We start from the raw sequence: 23,459 nt of genomic DNA on the forward strand, positions 1-23,459 counted from the left end.
GGAGCCGGCTGGGGAACAATACTTAGACAACAAACCCAGCGTTGCGTGCAGGACGTCAGCCTCTCTGGATACCTTCACTGTCTTCTTCAAGGTAAGAGCTCTGGATCTAAACCTGCACCCTGGAGGGATGGGGGGGGTAGTGGGGAGGGGGTGGGTCGAGGTGGATTGGGGTGGGGGGGGGGGGTGTAGAGGGGGGGGTTGTGAGGGGAGTCCCTTCTTATCTTTACCCCCACTTCACTGCGAATCCATCAGATCGCGATGCGCACTCTGCCGGATTCAGAGCGACACTTCAGTCCACTTCGGATCGTTCGGTCGAAAACAGGCAGTTTTTTTTCTGCTCCGGAAAACTACGAGTGGTCGCGTTTAGGTTGTCGACGTGTTTTGGGAGGAAGCGCGTCTTATCTTGGCGCTGATGGATTTCCTAACTCGGGCTCCGAGCGTTCGCCAGGTAAACTCGTGGTGCCAGTAACTTTCTTAGACGTACCGCTACGTCATGTACAGGTGTGTACAGTCAGTGAGAGTTTGATCGACTTGCGATGGACCCCGGGGAGGTGATGAGAGATTGAATAGACTCTGTGGAAGGTAGGCGAGGAGGAGGAGGAGGAGGAGGAGGAGGAGGAGGAGGAGGAGGAGGAGGAGGAAGAGGAGGGGAGCTTCAAGAAACAGACGAGGAGAAAATGAAGTGTCTGCGGAAGAGACAACGAAAGAGGGAAGAGGAAGAGCCCGAGTGGGAGGACGAACAAGAGAGGTGTGGAACCGGAGACAGATAGGGGGAAGATCGGAGAAACAGAATGAAATGGAGACGTGTGAGAGAGGTGGAGAAGAGGAGGGCTGGAGGAGGTGAGAGAAAGACAGACCGACCCAAGAGGGAAGGAGGGGAGAGATCGAAACATCACCTCCAGACGCCTCTCCTCACGTCTGGTGACACCAGATGAGAAACAGTTTGGACCGGCCGGACGACGGTCTCGCCTTTCGCCGAGCTGAGCGAGAAGTCCGAAACCCGCTGGAGGACGGAAGAGGAAGAGGGCGACGAAGAGGAGTAGGAGGTGTGTTTGAAACGTTGCACATTCGGCCAGGTGCGGATAGACAGCAATGCTCTGGCAGAGCGGCGTGCGCTTGTTTTTTTTTTTTTTTTTTTTTTTTTTGGGTGTCTCATGTTTCATATTCACACACACACACACACACACACACACACACACACACACACACACACACACACACACACACACACACACACACACACTCACACACACACTGGGGCCCATTGTGAGTGTATTTATTTGGACAGTGTTGAAGCTGCGATAGGAGAGTCCACGATGTCCCGCCGTCGCAGGAATGTGCTCCTGACAAATGGATGCTCCTCACGGAGCGCCGGGTCGTTGAGAGGATCCCAAACGCCACCCTGCCAGGTTAAGCTTGCGACAGATGTGCCCCAAGAAAAACCCCGTCCCAAACGCTCCCACGGAGGATCGGTCTAGTTTCCTGCGCCTCCTTTAGCCCGCCACATTCAGAGCCTTTGCTGCCGCCGCGTCCTCCGAGGATGGAGGCGAGGTGGATCGAAGGTGCGACCGGCATGTGAGTCCACCCTTGAAGTTTGAAGCGGCTTCGACGTATAAGTCGGAGAGTGTTTGTCCCTTTTCCGTCGCCGTTTCTTCGGAGTTTGTGAGAATCCGAGAGCTAACACGAAAGCTTAGCCGCGGCTCACTCGGCCGCTCGCCATTGGCTGCGCGCTGCTCTCAAATCCACACTGTTTGTCTTATCTTTACCGGGGGGGATATATTTAGTGAGGAGCTTAGCTTTTAGGAGAGTGGCGCGTGGGGAGGGTGTGTGTGTGTGTGTGTGTGTGTGTGTGTGTGTGTGTGTGTGTGTGTGTGTGTGTGTGTGTGTGTGTGTGTGTGTGTGTGTGTGTGTGTGTGTGTGTGTGTGTGTGTGTGTGAGGGTGAGGAAGAGTAAGTTTGTGTGTGCCTTTTGAGAGCTGGCGTCAGTCGATGGTGGAAGAGCTTGGCACTCTGCATGCCAAACTCTGTGTGTGTGTGTGTGTGTGTGTGTGTGTGTGTGTGTGTGTGTGTGTGTGTGTGTGTGTGTGTGTGTGTGTGTGTGTGTGTGTGTGTGTGTGTGTGTGTGTGTGTGTGTGTGTGTGTGTGTGTCGTGCATGCGTGCGTGCGTGCGTGCGTGTGACATATACTGTATATGTGTGTGGCTGGAGGACGGGTCCATGGGTACACACACACACATATACACGCTCACACACACACACCACGCACACACACACACACACACACACACACACACACACACACACACACACACACACACACACACCCTGTGCTGCAGTCAGGAATCTGCCCTTTAGTTTATTAAAAGCTGGTGAAACAATGGAGGGGGTGAGGTGGAGGAGGACGAGGGCAGGTGGGGAAGTGGATAGAAAATCATGACGTAAACTCCGGCGCAGAGGCTCACAGAGGAGAGTGACGGAGGAATAGAGGCACTGAAAGTCCCTCCACCCCCACCCCCCTACCTGTCATTTCACCCCAGTGCCCCCTTCGTTCTGCGGTGGTCTTCTGATGCACCTGTTGTCCGGCTGCAGACGGCTCAGTCCCCGGGACGTCCACCCGGCGGCCGTGGAGCCTGACTCACCCGACGGAGGATCCCTCTGGCCCGGGCGTAGGCACACACCAGCCTCCCGGAGCAAGGCTGCCAAGTTCGGGGTGTGGGGAGGGGGGGGTTGCAACCCCCTATAAAGTTAATAATGAATCCCGTCCTTGAAAATAGCTTACTGGAGTCAGGCTATGACACTCAGGCCCCGCCCCTTTTCCTCCATCACCAGTCAGCATAGAGTACAGCTGGCAGGCCCACCTGTGATTGGGCAAGGTTGATCGTCGTGATCGTGGCCTTACCGCATTGCACCTCTTTTTTCCTTTTCTTTTTTTTCCCCCCAATCTCAACCAGATAGCATTAGCATAATATAGCCATTAGAGCATGCTAATGATAAATAAGTGAAAGTTCTTATTTACTGGCACTGCCACTCCAGACGACGAGGTCACAACGGATTAATATGGCAAGTAGAGGAGCGGACGTGATGTATTTCATGGCTGCTTACAGCTTTTGGGATTCAGAGATGAGTGAAGGTACGTGGTGACGTGTGACAGTGAGACGCTTCGACATGGCCGCGCGACAAAGTGTCACAAGTTTACCCAACGGAGGTCGAGTCATGACCATTAGTGTGAAAGGATGTGAAAAAGGCTGGATTGGTCAGATGTACTTTATAAGTGAAATCCAATACCATTCAATATAGAAATGTTATCTTTTTATGTATAACTTGCATTTCATAGAACTTGTTGGCCAAGGAGGTTTTGTTTTCGTCTGTGTCTACGCATTTATTGGTTTGTATGTATGAATTTGAGCAACTTTTCGCAAAAAACATCCCAAAATCTAATTGATTGGCCCTTGGACGATGACAATGAGGATTTCATGCAACTCAAGTGAGTAGTTTTTGGGAAAAGTTGGCAATAAATACATACATACAAACCAATACATACAAAAATAAATGCAGCCAAAAGCCTAATCTTCTCGCCCAAACTTTTATTGACAAAGGTAAATAGTCAACAATAAAACTAACCACATCCCAGGATGATATATACTGGGATGTTTCTACTTCAAACCTTAAAAGGGGTCTAAATCTATACTTTTTCATGTATTTTTTTAATATTGTAGCTATTGAATTGAAATGCCAAAGCCCCAGCTCGAATTCAAATTTTGATTTATTTATTTTTTGTTCCTCTAATAATCATTGTTATCATGATGTAGGCTCAGAAACAAATAACAATAAACCATCATGAGACCTTCACACCACCGAATGTACACATACGAGAGAGAGAGAGAGAGAGAGAGAGAGAGAGAGAGAGAGAGAGAGAGCGCGAGAGAACCCATAAGCGAGGTGGGCAGGGGATATTTATACACGCCCCCCACTGGCTTCAACAAAACATGTGAAGTTCTGCTCTGCACAACATATGGCTGCTCCATTTGGGAAGCTCCTCGTGTCACTTCTCAGAACAGACACAGAGAAAATGTCATTGTTTCGCTTATACTTCTTGAACAAAAGTCTCCATTGTGACTTTTTTTTGTTTTTGCACCTCAGATCTTTTGGCTGTTGCTTCAGCGTGAAGCCAAAAAAAAAAAGACACTCGAGCGGAGTCTTACGGATCAATCTGTTCCTTCTAAATAAAGACGTTCGTCAGTTTGTTTGTTCACTGTAACCAAAAAAAAACCCAAAAAATGAAGCGGTTGGACTTTGGTTTACAGACACAGACAGTCTATTCTGGCATTTCAGAGCTGCCGGTCAGAATTGAAGGCAGAACAGAGAGGAGTCCGTTTTGAAGCCATGCGTTCTGCACAAGACTGGTTTGTGGAAGTGCGCAAGCCCAAGATTAAAAAAAACAAAACAAACAATCTCAAATGTTAAAGATACTCTTTCACAGCTATCTATTTTAATGTTAGGCCCAAAGTGAAAAAAAAAAAAAGACAATAGGGATGCACCGATATCAGTATCGGCACTCGTTAGCGCTCCCCGATACAACAGGTATTACGGTGCATTCTCCGTCAGCAACATTAGCAGCAGCTGGATTAGAGACGTCGTGGTTTGGAGATTCTTTAATATTAATGATCGAACACAAAAGACTGTATATTATGTTCTGACAAAGTATGTTCAGTAGTTTAACGGCTCCAAGCCATGCTACATGCTACATGCTACATGCTCGAAAAGTTTTGGGGTTCACACACTGAGTAGTCACCCATGTGAGAGCCCTGGTCACGCTGTTGATTGAGCCTGGAGCTGCCAGCAGACGACTCCAGACCCGGTCTGTGCTTCAACCTGAGCCGTTCTTTCCTCCACTGGCCTGGGCTCGACGTCTGGCTTTGTGAGCACCATTAAGAGACCGACAACAGACATTTACATCGTTCATTCGTTCATTTATTCATTCATTCACAGACTCACAGAGCGGGAGGAGCTTCTGAAATGGGCAAAGAGCCACTTTCTTCATAGTTGATCCATTAAAAAAAAAGTTATTTCAGCACTTTGTTTTTAACGGTTTGTAATTTGTTTATCCAAGGTTCACCCGAGATAGTGAAGCAACTCAAATCGTTCCCATTGGAAAACACACACACACACACACACACACACACACACACACACACACACACACACACACACACACACACACACACACACACACACACACACACACACACACACACACACACACACACACACACACAGGTACGGCTGCAGTCTGGGTGAAGGCAGGGGAACCTCTTTCCCACCGAACCGTCTGAGAGAGACGTCGCAATATCTCCAGTCCTTAAGCCTCGAATCACCATCTCATAACTCCACAAATCCAAAAAGCTCCAGACCAGAAGAACTGCGGTATGTGAGGGCAGATATTTCCCGGCTATGCACCTTGGCTCCCCACATGTTCCTCTACCCATGTTGGATCTTTTCGCCTCTTAAGTTTTCTGCCCCTCGGCGAGGCAGCTTAAATTGTGCCCCTCCCCAAAAAAAATATCAGGTTGGAATTTGCTTAATTTGATTTTCTGAATGACAGATGATATGTCTTTTAATAAGCAGTAAATAGCAGATCTGGAGATCGATCTGAAGTTACATGTAATGTATGCTGCGTAATATTTTCAGCGACCTCCGGGGCCTCCAGCTTCGGATTTGTAATTAGTTTTCGAGTACCGGGAATTCCACAGATTGCATTGGATCGTTTGGGATTGTTTTGCCAAATTATTTGACGTTGTAATTTGTTTGAGGAAACGCGGGGACGTGGACAGACTCTGCAGATCCGTGCGTCTGTACCCTCTACCTGGAAGGAGACTCGGGGAGGATTCGAGACATTCGACGGTTCAGTCATGGCCTTAATAACTGAAACCAGGCATGTCGGGTATTTCCAGCCTTGAATGTCTCCACATGTTGAAGCAATCTGTTCAAGAAGCCTTTGTTTATCTTTTTTCTTTTTTTTTCCCTTAAGTGAGATTCTGAAAATGCCACAAATAACAAAATACTGATTAGAAAAATGCAAAAATTCCACAATTTGACAAGATTTTTCTGGAAAAAGCAAAATTTGAGTGCATGATTTACTGAAGCTCCATACTTGTATGTTTTTTGTGGTTGTATTTCCACATTGTGAGATCGCTAAAGGCCTATTGAGTGTTCGACAAACCAACAATCTGAACTTCGAAAAAGGCGGTCTAGTTAAAACAAACCTTGCTGGAGTTGCTCTGTTAATGCGGTGCATTAGTGGAAGTGTAAACACAGTCCTCTGAACCCTGGAGCGCAGCTGACAGCTGGTACAAGGCTATTTGAAACGTCGATCAACTTTCAGTAAAAATCTTGCTTTCTTTAATCACTAATTACGTTTGTGCGGAATTGCTTTGCTCCAACGTCAAAAATTCCACTTTCAATGGAAATAAAGTGAAAAGAAACAACTTTCAGGAATGACAGCCTTGATTAGCTTGATGCTGGTTATACATGAACTGTTTTTGAGCTGCTGATAGTTTTATCCTGTTTACTGAGTGGACTGTTAGCATTAGCATTAGCCAGAGCATCTTCCTCCACTAATATTCCAATTATAGAGCATATTCCTCCTTATAGAGAATCTTTACTAAAGATTAAAGGGATTTAATCTTGACAGTTTCTAGTTGAGTACCGTCTCGTGAAGATTAGAGAGATATTATCTAACCCGGAGTTTAAATGTCTTTGAAAAGAAATGGTGAAGGTCGAGAAGCCTCATAAAATGAGCAAACACTGCTTACATTTGCAAAATTAAGCTCCAAAGCTCTGAGAGACGAGTTGGCAGAAGTCAGGAAGGGGTCCTGTGGTGCCAAATGTCCTGCTGTCATCAGTGTACTCAGCTGGAACACAATGTTATTAGTAATGATTTCCATTGTGTTTAATTAAATCTTGTTGGTACTGATCAAGGGTCTACATCTGTTTAAAATTCATGAAGACGATCCCCATCTCAATCTTGTCCCTCGAATCTCGACGCTGCTGCCGTTTTCTTGGCTGCTTGTTTTTGGACACGCTTCAAACTGATTCGGGACGTCTCCCGTCTTCCTGTCTGGCTTGACGGATCGGACCACACTCGCCTCCGTCGCTGCGAGAACAGATTAACTCCACTGCTTTGAATCAGCAGCCGTCTGGCCACTGTTTTCTGTCGCATTACCTCATGCACCGTAACCCCACTCCGACCGACCCCTGGCATCGGGGCCAAGGTCTTAGCAATGCGAGAAACAGGGACCCTGGAGCCCTGATGGACGTTTGTGTACCTAAAATGTAGCTGGAACCATGACCTCCTGTTTCCCGTCCCGGACCACACGTAATACGTCAAATTAAAGTCTGACTTTGTTTTAACAGAGATAAGATGGCTTTATATTCCAGAGAAAAAGTCCCTCGGTTTTGTCGGACGGAAAATCTGACTGTCTTGGTGGAGGTTTTATTGGACGGAGCCCGGCAGCACTCATCAGGCGAAGCTGTTTACTTTATTGGAGGTGAAGTTTCATGGGTAATTCGGAATGAGTGCACGCTCTCCGCTGCCAACTGCGCTGCATTTTGTAATGAAAACAAGAAAGACCCAAGGTGACACGGTGGGTCTGGATCCGGCGTGGCTCCCAGACACACTCGCCGTGGATCTGACGTCACGGCCGGGCCACACCGGAGCTCGTAGACGGAGTCAACAAAGAAGTCAACAAAGAAGTGGTGAAGGAGGGGGAGTGGAGGTTGATGGGGTTTTTTTAGAGTGGAGAGTCGCTGCTGTCGTCTCAGAGACGAGCTCGCGGTTGAGTGGATGACGGGGCTGATTCCAGACGATGGATCCTGGAAAGAGTCTGAGCTTTTAGATTTGCAGGTTGTTGGATGTTGTGGAGGAGGATTCAGCTGCTTTTTCGTGGATGTTCAAGGCGGCATAAATCCGTGCATGGCTGGTGAGAGCGCGACTGCGCCAAACCGCCTGATTTTTAGCATTATTCCTTCAGCTTTCAGCAGACAGGCTGTAATGCAGCTTCACTCAGAGCTGTAATGAACTGGCTCAGTATTTCTCCACATGTTGACCTAATGATCCAAAGCGTCATGATGTGATTTGTGATGAAAGCAGATTGAAAGGATATCAGAGGAAAAGGCTTTAAGTGGATCGCGACTAAAATTGGGTAGAAAATTACCAAGAATTTAACACAGACATATTTTGTATTTGGGAACTGTTGGCAATAAAATAGCAGCATTGGAAGGATGCTATAGTTTTTTACTTTGGAAGTAGCTTAGTAGATATGTCCTGATATTTACGCCTTGAAATTTGTTACGGCTATGGTTGATTATGGTAATGCATACAGCAAAGTACACCCAGGCCAAACTCTGTTGCGCAGTCCCACCGCAGACCGTACGGTTAAAATGGAGGCGGGATTGTGAACAAAGCGAGGATGTGTTGGCGCGAACAATGCGGAAGCCGCCGCCGGCGGTTCCGCAGCCATACAAGTAAAGCTGTGAGCCTCCATTCTCTGTAACAGTGGTTAAAATTTGATTGTGGACAGCAGCGTCCAGCTCCTGCTGAATCTCCTCTTCTCCGAGAGAAGCGTCAGCACCTCATCGGAAGACTGTGATGTTGTGTTGCGTCCCAACGTTTCAATAAACCCAGTTAACAAAACAACCAATGAGAGCAACATGGCATATGTAAACAATACCGGGAGGTTTCACGGCCGAGGAAATATTTAAATATTGTGAGCAAGTCAAGCATGACGATCGTCTGCATTGTCGGTCCTCCTTATGAGACCTGATCCTCAGTGCTAGGTACCTCAATGGACAGGTGAGGAAAAAAATCGTAACTGATGGTTAGGTTTTTTTCCGTACCATCACCACCTTTTGTCAGTTGGGCTGAACGAAAACCCATCCTGCTCTGTTCCGTCATGACACAAACAGTGCGAAGGGACCACAGCTAAAGATATCTTAACTCTTAAAGGCAACTCTAACTCTAACCCTCATGGTAACATCCCCAGCACCTTATCCCTAACTTCTGACCCGAACCCAAACCCAAATCAACAGTTACCCTAACATTAGCGGTAACCCTAAACCCTGATCCTAACGCTAAGAGTAACCGTAAAAGTAATCCTAACCCTTAGGTTAACAACCCGATCCCAACCTGAACCCTTTCACGATCATTTAATGGCATTTCTATCACATTTTCATCACACACTGATTCACAATGTGTCTTGACGCCTGGATTTATTTTGATTTTCTGGCTCTCCAATTGACCAAAAATGTCCAATGAGTTGGTACTTGTGCCCCACACACACCCCTTTTTCCCCCCGCTAAGATAACTCCAACTTCTAAAATCTGCCGGTTTTTCAATACCACTGGCTGTTTTTGACAGTACAAATAAACTCTCGCTACAAAATGTTTGACATGTTGGTGAATTGAATCATGTTTGCCAGAGTCTTGGGGGTCACTAAAATAAATAGCATTTGAACAAAAAGCTGTATTGGTTTTTGAGTGTAAATGGATTCTAGAGTTCTGATTGCAGGATGTCCACATGCCAGATCCCATCAGTGGTGTCAGGACAGGAGAAAGTGGGTTAAATCAAATAACTATTAGTTATATTAGTTAAAAATTATGATTTCTTGGAAACAAAATAAGGTTTTAGGACTTGAAGTAGCCAAAAAAAAGACAGCGCTTATGCTGCGCGGCCGCATTGCTGCAAGGGATGTCCCTGCCTGCATATCAGCGCGGTTAGATCAGCGCTGCCTCAGCTGTCCAACGACAATCAATCGAAAAGTCATCACTCGCGTAAAAAAAAAAAAAGTGTTAGGGCGGGAATATGAGGAGGAATAAGTTAATTTCTGATCAGGGATGACAGAAATGGCTATCGGTCAAAACGACAACACTTGGTTTTTGTGTCCTGGTTACGAAGCAGATTGCTGTTGACATTATCTGTCTTGTTTTGGCTTCGTACGGCCAGAACCTGCTGCCTCCTCGACGAAAACACAGGTTTTAGAAGGATTTGTAATTCACGTTCTTTTTTTTCCTTTCTTTGTCTGACCGCAAATATCGTCTCATCGTTGTATTTGATCTCAATTGATTCGACATGTTTTCACTTTATTAAAGTAGCATTTAGTGGATTGCTGCAATCACATATGCTTTCTATTTGTGAAGAAAAAAAAAAAAAAGAAGCTTAAAGTATCACTTAACTGGTATTGGCAACTGTCGCCGGGCTCCAATCCAACAAGACTTGAAAAAGATGAAGAAATCTACCACATCTGCAGATTTGACATGGAGATTTCTAACCAGAAAAGGTTAGGGGGCGCAGCACACGGGTAGCGGAGTGCGGTGAGTTCCACACGGCTGTACGTCGGTTTGGTGCGTGGCGGTCAGTTGATGTTCTGGCACGAGTGACCGTCTTGTGCAAAGGGCAATGTGGCGACAGAGTTAGACGAGGGACCGAACGGCCTCGAGAGTCAGTCAGCATGCGGGGGATGGTTTTGAAGATTTGACTGGAGCTTGGCTAATTTCTATATAAGATGGAATCATCCTGGAGCTGATTCCAGCTGACTGTGGATGAAGGCAGGTTACACCCTGGACAAGTCACATAAATCTATTTTAAAATTCTAGAGTCATCGCCTCTCACAGACTGATTTACTCAGATTCTTCATGAATTGTTATAAATTGCACATTCAAAACATACATGAGTCTTGCAGCTGATTTATCATGAATAAGACTGTTTTGCTTTGGACTCTGTTCACTTGAAGGATGGAAATAAAATCACTTTTGTGTTGGATTTACTTTTAATTCATCTTTTTATTTCAATTCAATGCAATTTTAATTTTTTTTTAGGGCCTACAGTGACAGAAAAAAATATAGAATTCTGTAAGCAAATAGTGTTGTGAAATTAATGAATAAAAATTTTAATTAAACTGTTATGTCTTGATTGTAGGGCTGGGTGCTTTGGCCTTAAAAAAAAAATCTATGATTTTTCAAAAGAAAATTTCAAGTTCAATTTTTTCCCCAATGCAGTTAAAAATAACTGCAGACATCAGATATATTGTTAAAACTCGTTTTTTGCAACAAATTCGCTAAATCGATAAAAAAAAAAATATTTTTTTTACCATCCTTACTTTATTGAAAGTTAAAGATTCCGTTACAGACGAACATTCAAAATAGGTTAATTGCAGGTAAAATGTCTAAGCAGAACTGCGCTTCCTGTCTCTCAACAAAACAAAAGCGCCTCTAAAATACTTGTACTTCCTGTTGTCAAATTGATGATTTTATGGAAGAAGCTATCAATCATATCGGAGCTTCACATCAAAATAAATCTAAATTTGGTTGGGAAATACAGAAAACTCAGTTTATTTCTGATATTAATGACTCTTATGATACAAAATTAACATAAAAAAAAAACCAAAATGCATTTTTATGAATCTTCCTACGTGTTAAACAGTAACTATAGCTGAACCCGTGCAGTTCTAATGCTCATGCTCGTACAAAGTGAAGAATACAACATTAAATTACATTTCAAGATGTCAAAAAAAAAAAAAAAAGGTTATGCAAAGATCCTGCCTGTATACTGGATCCTTGTGAAAGTGTACCACACAGGTCGACTGCAAAAATCAGCATATGTTGATATATGTTTCTCCGGAAGTAAGTGGAAATCAAGCTATTTGGTTGTTTCAGTGTGTGTGTGGGTGTGTTACTGTTTTCTACATCAGTTAAATATGCAGCAACATTGAGATTCTTGACCCACATGGTAAAAGTATTTTTTCTCAACCCTGTTTTCATCCTCCTGAGGGAAGAATCGGACTCTTTTGTTTGTTGCTCAATGCACGCCTTATTTTTTAAAGTCCTCTTAAGTCGATACTGGAGAAGCTGAACGCAGCCACTCAAAATAAAAAAAAAAATGAAATGAAAAGAAACGTGCCAGAAAACCAAAGATATCCCAGGATATTCCCAGAGCCTGTGGGGCCTGGTTAACGAGACCACGTGTGGATTTTGGAAATTGGAATTGAATTAATCTGGTGTTATATTCTTCTAGTCAAAGTCATTCTGTTTAATTTGATGCATAACGTCACTATATTTTCACCCGATGAGTAAATTAGATTTATTTATATAGTGTGCTTCTGCCATAAGTCGCGTTCACACACTGATGAAAATGGCTGCTTTGCTTGATGTTTGATTTATTTTGGGAGCAGTTTTGCATTTTTTTTGTTTCAAAACATATTCGCATTTATATGGTCTATACTATGACAGCATTGCGAATCAGCCTGTAAGCAGCCTTTTCCCCAAAAATTATTTTTCAGTGACTCTGAGCAATTTTGTTACGCAAACTGACGCCCAAAAATAAAGATTCTTCGTTTTCACCTGAAAGCTTTGTTTAAACAGGGCCAAAGACATTTCGAAAACCTACCGTATTTCATTTTGGAGACCTGTTCTTGCTCTGTGGTGCCGGTAGCAGCTTTCTGTTGTTGTACAGTGACATCTAGTGGTCACAGATGGCACTGACTGCTTCTTCATGTGAGTTGCGTGACCTGCCAAATAACTCCAAAAAACAGTGTGATTTACATTCTGGGATGCTCATGAGATTTAACGGTGCGTTCAAGGGTTTAGGGTTAAACCCTTTTTTAACAACAGAAGTTGACTCCTGTAAAAAAAAAGGAAACTTCAAGGCCCTTCGCCATGTGTTTCACTTTTCATTGGCTTTTGCTCTCCAACCAACTTCCAACCTTTAGCGCCAATGGATGCGTCTCGTAAAAAAAACCAACCCTCTATGTTCCGACTCCTTCTCACGCACTCGCTGGACGCCGATTGCGCGGAGGACGGGCGCGGCGACGGCGCTGATGGCGATACCAGCAGCCTCGGCGCGGCGAGCGGCCAGGTACGGGGCTGGCAGGCCTGGAGGTGCTGATGGGCGCTGGCTCCGGGGGAGCCCGCGGCCGTCTGCAGCACATGTTCCAGGGCCCCGGCTTCAGCATCTCGGGGAGTATTTACTTTAACAGGCCAATTTATCCGTCTATCTCTCTCCGGAGAGACGTCCAGGTCGAACGGTTTCCACCGAACCAGAAGCCGGAGCGGCGGCGAGGAGGTGTGCACGGAATTCTGCTGGTGTCGCTTCACAAAGAGGAAATCAGTGCAGCTTTGAGCTTTCACTCAAAAATGATGATGATGATGATGATGATGATGATGATGATGTGCGGTTTTTCTTTCACTTAAATTTATTGCCGAATAATTGATTCTGCTTTTCTCTTCAAGCATGTAAAAATGAATAAGCGCCATTAAAATGATTTGTAACCCGTCTGGTATAAAATATCGAGTTAGCGAGGCTTACAAGTATTTGCACATATTTAAATTCCTTGAACTGGGTTGAGAGCCAGGAGGAACGGAGTCAGACCGGGAATAAGGGGCACGTATGCAGGAGTTTAGTGAAATAGTAACAATTTGGGACAGTGGCTTTGGATGAAGCTAATGCTAAAGCTAATTTAGTGACCAGGAAATGGAAGCTGCAGCTTTTTAATCGTTTTCATTTAAACAAGCCTACTGAAAGTTCAGGATTTGTAATCTATGTCCTGTTTACACAAATCTTCATTCTTGATTTTAACAGCAGCTTCTCTTGAAAATGAGAAATGAAATGTTTAGTCACTAAATTCCCACAAACACTGGAAACAGAACTCGTTGTAAAGATAAATTAAAGCCTGAGCTATCTTTTATCCTCACTCACAGAATTTCTTCTTCACATTTATAAAGGAGGGAAAATGGGAACGAGCAACACATTTAACTTGTTATGTAAATTATATCGAATTTTGCATTAAAACACGTTTTTCTCGATTAACTTACATATGGTGTGTTTGAGATAAAGGACATACAAATATATTATACATGTTTGTAGTTTATGATAAAATATTGATAAATAGATATTTCCTTGTAAAAAAAAAAATGGAAACGTATTTAAATGTAAAGAAAAAAAAAACCTTCAAATGTTGAAATTACATTTCCAAAATCTTGACAGGTCTTTTCAAATTGTGAAAAAAAAAAAAAAAAATATTCTGAACAAATAAAAAATATACATGTTGACATAAAAGTATGAATGTGCTTAGAAATGTAAAATTAATACAATAATTAGTGTTGTTATTATTGTCATTGTTATTATTATTATTATCAATAATAATAATATATTCAGTAACTATCTGAAAAGATGAAGAAAAAAAATTTAATAAAGGAATAAAAGGAACAGTATAATTAAAGACAAAAACAGTAAATTAGGTTACTTAAATGAGCCGTCGACCCAACAGCATTAGTGATAGTACAAATCTGCTATTGCTGCATGTCATTAAGTAATCAGTAATCATTTTTAATAACTTGAAGAGATAAAATACACAGATTTTGACACTGACAACTAATTTTATATCATTTCCACCTATTTCCAGAGGTGGAAAAATACTTACTTATATAGAAGTTGAGATTGTTAGTAGTAGAAATAAAGATTTGACGATTTTAGAAGTTGTTCCAAAAGCCACTTTAGTGCAAAACGTAGCTGATTGTAAAAATGTTTGAGTCGAGAAGAGGTGAAGTAAATTTCCATTTCTTTTCTTTTTTTTTCTTTTATACAACCCATTTGCACAAATATGAAAACACCGTGCACAAACAAAGTAATATTTTATGGGTAGCCTGGGCGCGCCAGTCCGGCAATCAACACATATTTCCACACAAGAGCAGGTCAACACTAATAATCTCCCTCAGTTTATATGCTTCTTTCTCACTCCCTGACCCCACATGTCCACACACCTAATTCACAACACATTGCTCTGCAGCGAGCTCCCTCTCAACACAAACCCTATTGTCAGGGTGGCTGTAAAACCACGAAGCCGGAGGAAAAAAAAAAAAAAAAAAATGTAAATACATGTGAAAATATGCGGCGGGACTGGCAGTCATGGGAGGGCTCGTTGGGAGAGCGATTTATTTTAATGAAAAAGTCATTCCTGGGTAGAGGAAAAGGGCCTGGCTGCAGGCTGTTTGTGCATGGATTAAGTTTCTCCCGCTGTAATAAAAGCGCCAGGACTTATGTGTCTCCGTGTGTGTGTGTGTGTGTGTGTGTGTGTGTGAGAGAGAGGGTAAACCACGCAGACGCCATCAAACAGTCAATCATTTATAATCTGTGAGAAACTGTGGAGGTCGAGTCATCCGCACGATGTCGGGTTTCCCATCGACGGACAAACAACCGATGGACAAAACACACAAGCAGCGTCGTGCAAGTCACTGGAAATCACTACTTGATGAGTGTTACTTAGAGCAGCGTTTTTCAACCACTGTGGTCCGCGAGATATAGTCAGGTGTGCCGTGGGAAGTTATTCAATTTCACATTTAAAAAAAAAAAAAAAACATTTGCTCTCACAGCCGCAGAGTAATCATGTATAAATACTCTTCGCCAATACATGGCAGCACAGAACTTTGCCGTTGAAATCGAAGCTGAAAGACGTCAGTCTGGTTAATCACCACCACCTGCGGCTGCAACCATCTTGAATCAAAGTACTGTGTCAGTGACAGTGATGGAGAAGTTGCTAAATATAAAAAAAAAAGAAATTGGGAAATACTTTTTTTCAAAATTTATTTGATTCCTGTTGATAAAACTTTGATCAGAATGACTTTATATTGATAATAGAGGCTACAGAGTTTAAAATGTTAACATTTTCAGGTGGTGGTGTGCCTCCAGATTTTCCCAAAGGAAAAAGTGTGCCTTGGCTCGAAAAAGGTTGAAAAACACTGACTAAGAGTGACAAAGTAAATTATTACGTTTCCATTGAGAAGTTTTTCTTTTGTACGCTGCTCAGGGTGGCAGGTTACCGAAACTGATCCAAACCACACACACATGCATGTAAAAATATACACGACCAGAACTGTGTGCAAACTTTCCCCCAACGCCACATTTGTCGCCATGGAAACCAATGGATTACTTACTGGATCCACCGCACCACACCTTCCATCATTTGTCATGTTTCATGTTGTCACTGTTTGACACTGATGTACACACATTTTGCAATTTCCGTCTGAAGGCCCCCCCCCCCCCCGAGCTTTGACCCCCAACCGCCAACCAGGTTAAGGACGTCACCGCCTCATGTGGCACAACAGGACAGAGGGTTGAAAACTGAATATTTTGGCCTGGGTTTGACTTCGATCGGATTAAAACTGACCGCATTATGACGGAACAATTTGGACGATGCTAAAGTTAATGAAAGTGTAATTTAGCACGTCGGGGGGGGAAAGCAGCTCGTCAAGAGCCGCCAAGAGTCGTTGCTTTCCACTGAACACGCGGCTTTGTAGCATTTGTCACGACGTTTTCTCTCTTCTCGCCTTTTCTCTGTTTCCACTGACGCCCCCCCCCCCCCCCCCCCCCCCTATTTGTCCTGCTCCTCCAGGCGATGGCGGAGTGAGACGGTGGAGGATGGAGCGGCCCCATGAAGCAACGATCCTTCCTCTGCTCCTCATGCAGCCTGCCGACTTCCTGAAACGTCCATAAGAGCGAAGGAAGACGGCCGTCTCCCCTCCTCCTCCACCACCTCCACCACCACCTCCACCACACAGCTCCTGCGAGAGGAACCCAGCGAGGACGTGACGTGGTGGAAATCCCCTGAGGGTCCAGAGCCTCGGGGCGGGCCCCCATCATGAGAGCTTTCACCCCCGGAGGACCGCCGTCCGGCCTCCTGCTGGTCCTCATGTGCTGCTGCCCCCTGCTGGGCCTGGTCCAGTCCGCCGGCAGCAACAAGGCCAGCGAGAACGGACACCCGCACCTGGGCGACGCCGACCCCGAGCGCTGCATGAGGCACCACTTCGTGGAGACCATCACACACCCCATTTATAAATGCAACTCCAAGGTAAAGAAGGAACACACACGCGAGGTGACGTTGCTCAGAAATCAAACCCGATATAGTGTCATGTGGGGGGGGGGGGGGGTTAGCTAATCCCAATCAAGGGAGGCTCCTCCCCTTTGACTCCTCCCACTATTGTCTGCTCTGGCACATGGCACCACGGGAGGAAGTACTTGCTCTTCTTCCCAAGATGGGCATGTGTGGGGCGGAGCCTGTGCAGCTCACGCAGACACAGCAGATTCTGAATGTAGCTCCTACGATCCAATATTGAAATGAATGAAAATCAAAGAAAACCAATGAATAAAATTATTTTTTTTTTAACCAATGAGACGACGTTGAAAGTCTTAATAATACGACTCCTTTAACAACGGGAGCCCACGGTGATTCTCACGCCGTCAGACGACCAGAACGTGGACTGGGAGCCGCGACGCTCCACATGCTTGGCACGTGTCGGCGTGAACCTGAAATTTATCCGGCAAACGAGCGCCACACCTCCATCATCCCTCACTCCCCTCGTCGCCTCCCCCCCTCCCAAAGCCCTCCTCTCCTCCCGTCGCTGGGCGGGACGCTGGTCGTCCGCCCCGGCCAAAACCCCGGGTCCCAGTTGAGGTGCAGAATGTGTATGTGTGTGTGTGTGTGCGGCGTGGCCGCCGTCCAGCGCCGCGCGCACTAGCGCGCCGATCCCCGAGGAGCCGAGCGTGACTCGTCCGGATGATGGAGAGGAGCAGATAAAGACGAGCGGTGGAAGGAGCGAGCGAGGGAGGCAGAGCTGTGTGAGATGGATGACTCTGTACGCGGAGGCCTGGAGGACATCTTGGCGAGTCGCTCGGGGTTTTTTTTTTTCTTCTTTCTTCGTGCCTCAGAGGTTGTTTTTTTTTCAGGGCAGGGATAAATAGTTTCCTGAATGTTTGTAGCAAAAATAATCAAGAACTTTTTAACTCAAACAAGCGTGCGACGAGCACATGGAGACAGGCCGGGTCTCAATTAACAACAATTCACGGTGATCAATCTTCTGCAGACGACTGGAGCCTTTTCCAGCTGTCTGTGTGTGAAGGGTGGAAGTTTAAAAAAAAAACAACAACTGTTTCTATATTGTGTCAGTTTTAACAAGCACAGGGACAACGTGCAAACTCCACACAGATTTTCTTCACCCATTGTTATCAATTAAACATAAAAAAATGGTTTAATACATAACTACGGATTAAGATGGGAGTCAAATACATTTTATTCGAGGGACCTATAAACCAATTTCACCTTGAGTGGGCCAAAATGGTAAAATAACCTGTAAATTTAAACTTTTCTTTGTTGTGGCGCAGATGGAAATGGCTATATTTTCAGCAAAAACCAAAGAAATACTAGAGAAAAAAACTCCAATCTCATCGTAAAGCCAATTTTAATGACACCTTGTGGTGCAAAACACCACCAAATGTCCAGAAGACGTCTCCTGTAGCTGTTGCATTGTGGGTGTTTTTACAAAATCATCCTGACAACAGTGCTTTGATGCTAATGCTAGTTAGCGATCTTTCATAGCAGCATCATTTATATCTCAGCTTGGGCCTCGGTGTCGTGTTGTGTTGCTCGTCTTCAGAAATCTGGTAAAATTTTAAAAAAATCTATGTTTGTTTGTTTTTTGTGTTTTTTTACAATTATCTAGGTGGTTTTTCCGTATTAGAGTCTCTTGCGGTCCAGTTTTGGAGCATGGATCTTCTGTTTGACACCCCTCGTTAAGAATTAATATTAATAATTAAAAACATGAACTAAAAAGGATGAAAACGATTTTTGCTTAACGTTGAATACTTTTCTAAAATAATTGTAAATGATGCCCGTTTACATGGAAATGGCGATAAACGCTGAAAACTATGTAGTTAGCATGGTGGGCCACTAGTAGACGCTGTTGTTTGTTTTTGTAATCAAACCACACACACGCACACACACACATGCAGCAGAGAACAATGAGATCTAAACAAAAACAATGGAAGAACACTGAAGAAATTAAAAGTGGATAGATGACCAAGTTGGATCGTTATTACGGCGACTGTCAAAATAAAAAATCTTTGTCGTGAAGTACGACGCTAACCGCTGACCCAGCGCGCCACGTTTCGTTTATTAGTTCATATGATCCAATATTCAATTGGAGGAAAATCAAGGAATACACATTTTTTGGACCAATGAAACCGTGTGAAAGTGGAAGAAAGCTGGATTATATTCAGGATCCCAGCGTCTCCGTGTAAATGATGTCCGATTGGTCTGAGTGGAGCTAGCTATAGCACAGCTAGCAGGTTTACGACCGAATGATGGCCACGCTTCATTTGTCTTGTTCCGATTGAGTTTTCACTGAAAACAGCCCAACACACAAAGAAGAAACGCTTCAGAAATGGTTTGAACACATCAAGCAGCTTCAGTTGTCGATTTAGCATCTGAACATATCAGATTTCAATCCATCAAGCATGTGTGGGATGTGCAGGACATCAAGCCTGCTCAACTTTTCTTGCATTTGACAAAAGAAATGACAAAAACAATCAATTCTAGACCCGCATAATAAGTTTTATTTCATGTCGTGCTCCATTGGGCTTTTTTTTTTGTACAAATTATTGCATCAAATCCCTTTAAAAGCCTCAACTTTCTTTAAACATGCAAGTTGGACCTGAAACATCCGTTTTTTCTTTTTTTCTTTTATGGAAAGAAATGCCACACTAATGATGTGGAGCTCTGAAAAACTCCCACATGGTTCATAATCTAACCGTCGGTGTGGAGCCCAAGGATCGGGCGGATTCCACCGCACACCTTCGGAATATGAAGCAGGTGGTCGAAATGTGCGGACGAAGGGTCGATCCGCCGACTTTGCACGTAAAGTTCAGAGTCCATGTCACAGAACGTGTAACTCAGCCTGTGAAAACACTCGTATAACATCCTCTGCTGCTCCGAGGGGAAGGGAAAAAATCAACCGGGGGGAATTTTAGCCTGGTTTTCTTGGCTGGAATCTGGAAGTCTCAGAACTGTGAACAAAATAGGATTAGGTCTGATTTTAATTGCTTCTCCAGCTTAGAAAAACACTGTAATTAAATCACTAATATAACTTGTTATTTCCTTTCAGCGGTGTTGAATACTCGCAGGTAGCATTGGCGGCTTTCAGGCCCGAGCTGCTTTTTAATCCCGATTAACACGCTTTTGTTCACATTAACAAAGTTAGGAAAATAGAACAAAATTAAACGTTGAACTTATTATTGAAATATATAGCTAATATTCTACTTCTGCTATATTTTTAGACCTGAACATGTTTTTTTTCTCCCCCAACCTCTTAAGGATATCATATGTTCAAGATTTATTACATTAATAAAATAAATCATAGAGAAGTCAAATAAAAAGAAATTGATGCAAATAGAAATATGTTTAAATGTGAAGAAATTGAAAAGATTTCCAAATTAAATCTAAAATAAATGAACAAATAGAACATCTGTATCCAGAGAAATGAGTTTAAATGATGAGACAGAGTGAAAGAAGTAAATAAATAACATTGAATAAAACTGCAATCTAAAAAATAAATATAAAGTATATGTATTGAGAAAAGACTGTAAAATATGTTAAGAAATGTTTAATGAAAGAAAGAAAGAAAGAAAGAAAGAAAGAAAGAAAGAAAGAAAGAAAGAAAGAAAGAAAGAACTGTCATGGGTAGCATTTGTTTATGTAGTTTAAAATAATTTAAGTAAAAAAAAGTACAAAAATGTTGAAATGTTTTTTTTTTTTTTTAAATGACTGAAATGTAAATGTTTGAAAAAATCTGATATTTACAATTGAGAAATGTGGAGAAGTGAAAATGTTGACAACAAATACAAAGTTTTTGACACGTAGAAAGAGATTTAAATGAAGTATGAAGAGGAAAAAGGAAAAGAAAATAGCGCAGTATAAATTATAAAGTAGAAAAATTAAGAATGTCAAAAAAAAATTGAAGAGCTAAATGGTTGGTAAAAATAAATTTATTGATAAAAGTTGAAATCTTAAAATTCCAGAAAATGTGAATAATAAAAGAACGTTGACGATAAATTCAAACTGTTGATCCTTTTGTTTTATTTGACAAATATCAACAATCAAGAATTTCGATAAAGAAATGCTGAATTGTCGTGATCTCGAAAATGTTCAGGGTGACTTTAAAATGTTGTGCAAATTGTTAAAAATGTAAAAATGTTTGAAAAACAAAATCACATATTCCAATATGTATAAACTTGAAGTTTAACATTCTGCAGGTTTTCACAATGAAACGTGAACGTTTGATATGAACACATAAAAAAAAACAATCATCCCTCAGGCATGTTCTCTCTGTGTGTGCTAATACTGGATGTGGGTTACAGCAATACGTCTTGTTACTTTTAATACTGACGATGTAATCAGATTACTCAGACAAACTTTCACTTTAGCAACTCTTTGAAAAGGAGACCGGGGGGATTTTTTTTATTTTTACACAGTTAATACCGGATATTAATACCACTCTCCTCCAGTGAGTCACTTCTGTAGCGGACACATTGTAAAGGAGCTGCTCATGAATGGTGGTGGGGGGGTGGAGTGGGGGTTTGGGAGGGGGGGCGCAAAGGGTGGGGGGTAAACAGGGGAGGGCAGCGTTTGATGCTCTGATCTCCGGGCTGGACAAAGACAAATGGTCTTAAAGTGGCGACAATGGTCCTGATGTCTGAGTATGTGTGTGTGTGTGTGTGTGTGTGTGTGTGTGTGTGTGTGTGTGTGTGTGTGTGTGTGTGTGTGTGTGTATGTGTGTCACCCCGCCGAGGCCCCAGACAGGCTTTTGTCGGAGTGGGTACACGGGTGGCGACACGCAGCAGCTGACAGAAGGACGTGACACGGGAGTCTGTTTAGGGAGGCGGCGGGAATGTGGCGTCCCTCCGAAGGAATGCCGCGCCAACGGCCGCGCCACTAATCAGGCCGCGCGTGCGAGGCGGCCACCGGGACGCCGTGCGGGTCGACGCCGTCCCGACACCATTTTCTGAAATTTCTGTTCTGTTTTGGTCGTCCGTTTCCACGGCGACGGTGCTGGGAGCCACTAAAAATTCAACTTTTTTAAAAATAAATAAATAAATAATAATAATACATTTTATATATAACGCACTTTACATTCAAACAATTTCAAAGTGCTACTGAGGAAATAAAAGGGGGCGAAATCTTCGTGGAAACGGGCGAAAATGAAATTTTTCTGAAGCGCTCTGACTCTGTTTCCATGGAAACGAGTGCAAATTGACGTTTTTATAAAACGCCCGGGCTCCGTCTCCTTCTCGACACAACTTATCCGAAACTTTGCCACCACGATTGTTTGCCTCCAGAGAGTCACGACTCCCAGTCCATCTTTTCTCCTGGGACTTGGTCGCTTCAGATCCTGTCCGCAAAACAACGCCGTTTCACGTGACCGCATTGTTTTTGTCCGATCATCCACACGGCGTTGGCGTTTCAGCAACCAACAAATGTTTCTTTAAAACTGGTTCCAAAGTGTAGAAAAACATTTTAAAACACTGTACGGAAGAGACGCACATTCGCGGAAAACGATTACGTCATCGCGCCACCTCCCGACCTCGAACCTCCCGACCCTCTCTGTGATGTCACTTAACAATAACACGGCGGACCACCTGCTGATCCCTGTGGCTTTAATAAGGCCACGTGGTGGATTTCTTGGATGCAAGGAGTTCTAGCGCCACCTGCAGGCCTGGCATACGTACTGCATCATTATCAGTCATTTTTGTGATGCTGTGTGAGTGGGAAAATTTTTAATCACGGTAATAACAATCCAAATTGGTCGTCTGTCCACTAGAATGTCCGTGTTCTCACAAGAGTGTATTGTTGTGTGTGTGTGTGTGTGTGTGTGTGTGTGTGTGTGTGTGTGTGTGTGTGTGTGTGTGTGTGTGTGTGTGTGTGTGTGTGTGTGTGTGTGTAGTTTAATTACAAAACCAAATGACAACGCCAACTCAAGCAAACTTCATTGTTTTTCCGCCGTTGCCCTGTATACGGACATCGTTTTCAGAACGTTGCCATTAAACACAAAACTTTCTTGAGATGAGGTTCCCACTGATCCCCCTCCCCCCACCCCGCCCCCCATCCCCCCGCCGCCCCGCTGGACGCTTGGCCTCGGAGCTGTGAAGGAATGCAGCGCCGCTCTCGGCGCTATCTCCTCTCCTGCAGGTGCGAGGCCGAAGACGTCGGGAGTCCGGGCAGAGACGAACCGACAAAACACTGTCCTCATTGTGCTCGCAGAAACAACGGCCTGAAGGTCACCGGGAAAAAAAACCCTCAACCCGGAATGAATGAATGAGTGAACTGTGTTTTCTTAACTCCTTCGCCGTCTTGTCTTGCAGATGGTGTTGCTGGCGCGTTGCGAGGGCCACTGCAGCCACACGACCCGCTCCGACCCGCTCATCTCCTTCAGCTCCGTGCTCAAGCAGCCCTTCAAGAGCACCTGCTCCTGCTGCCGGCCGCACACCTCCAAGCTGAAGGCGGTGAGGCTGCGCTGCGCCGGCGGGACCCGCATCACGGCCACTTACCGATACATCCTCGCCTGCAACTGCGAGGAGTGCAGCTGA

The 23,459-nt window shown here is 44.0% G+C and overlaps 1 protein-coding gene across 1 annotated transcript; it reads left to right on the plus strand.

Moving 5' to 3' along the window:
- ndp (norrin cystine knot growth factor NDP) lies at positions 1 to 23,459 on the plus strand (the record flags this gene model as incomplete). The annotated part of the gene is made up of 3 exons (XM_080498659.1): positions 1 to 91; positions 16,438 to 16,893; positions 23,235 to 23,459. Exons 2-3 carry the CDS (start codon positions 16,684 to 16,686, stop codon positions 23,457 to 23,459), a joined length of 435 nt encoding a protein of 144 aa, XP_080354785.1. The 5' UTR covers positions 1 to 91; positions 16,438 to 16,683.

Source organism: Blennius ocellaris (genome assembly GCF_963422515.1).
Source record: "Blennius ocellaris genome assembly, chromosome: 6".
In the NCBI taxonomy this organism is placed as follows: domain Eukaryota; kingdom Metazoa; phylum Chordata; class Actinopteri; order Blenniiformes; family Blenniidae; genus Blennius; species Blennius ocellaris.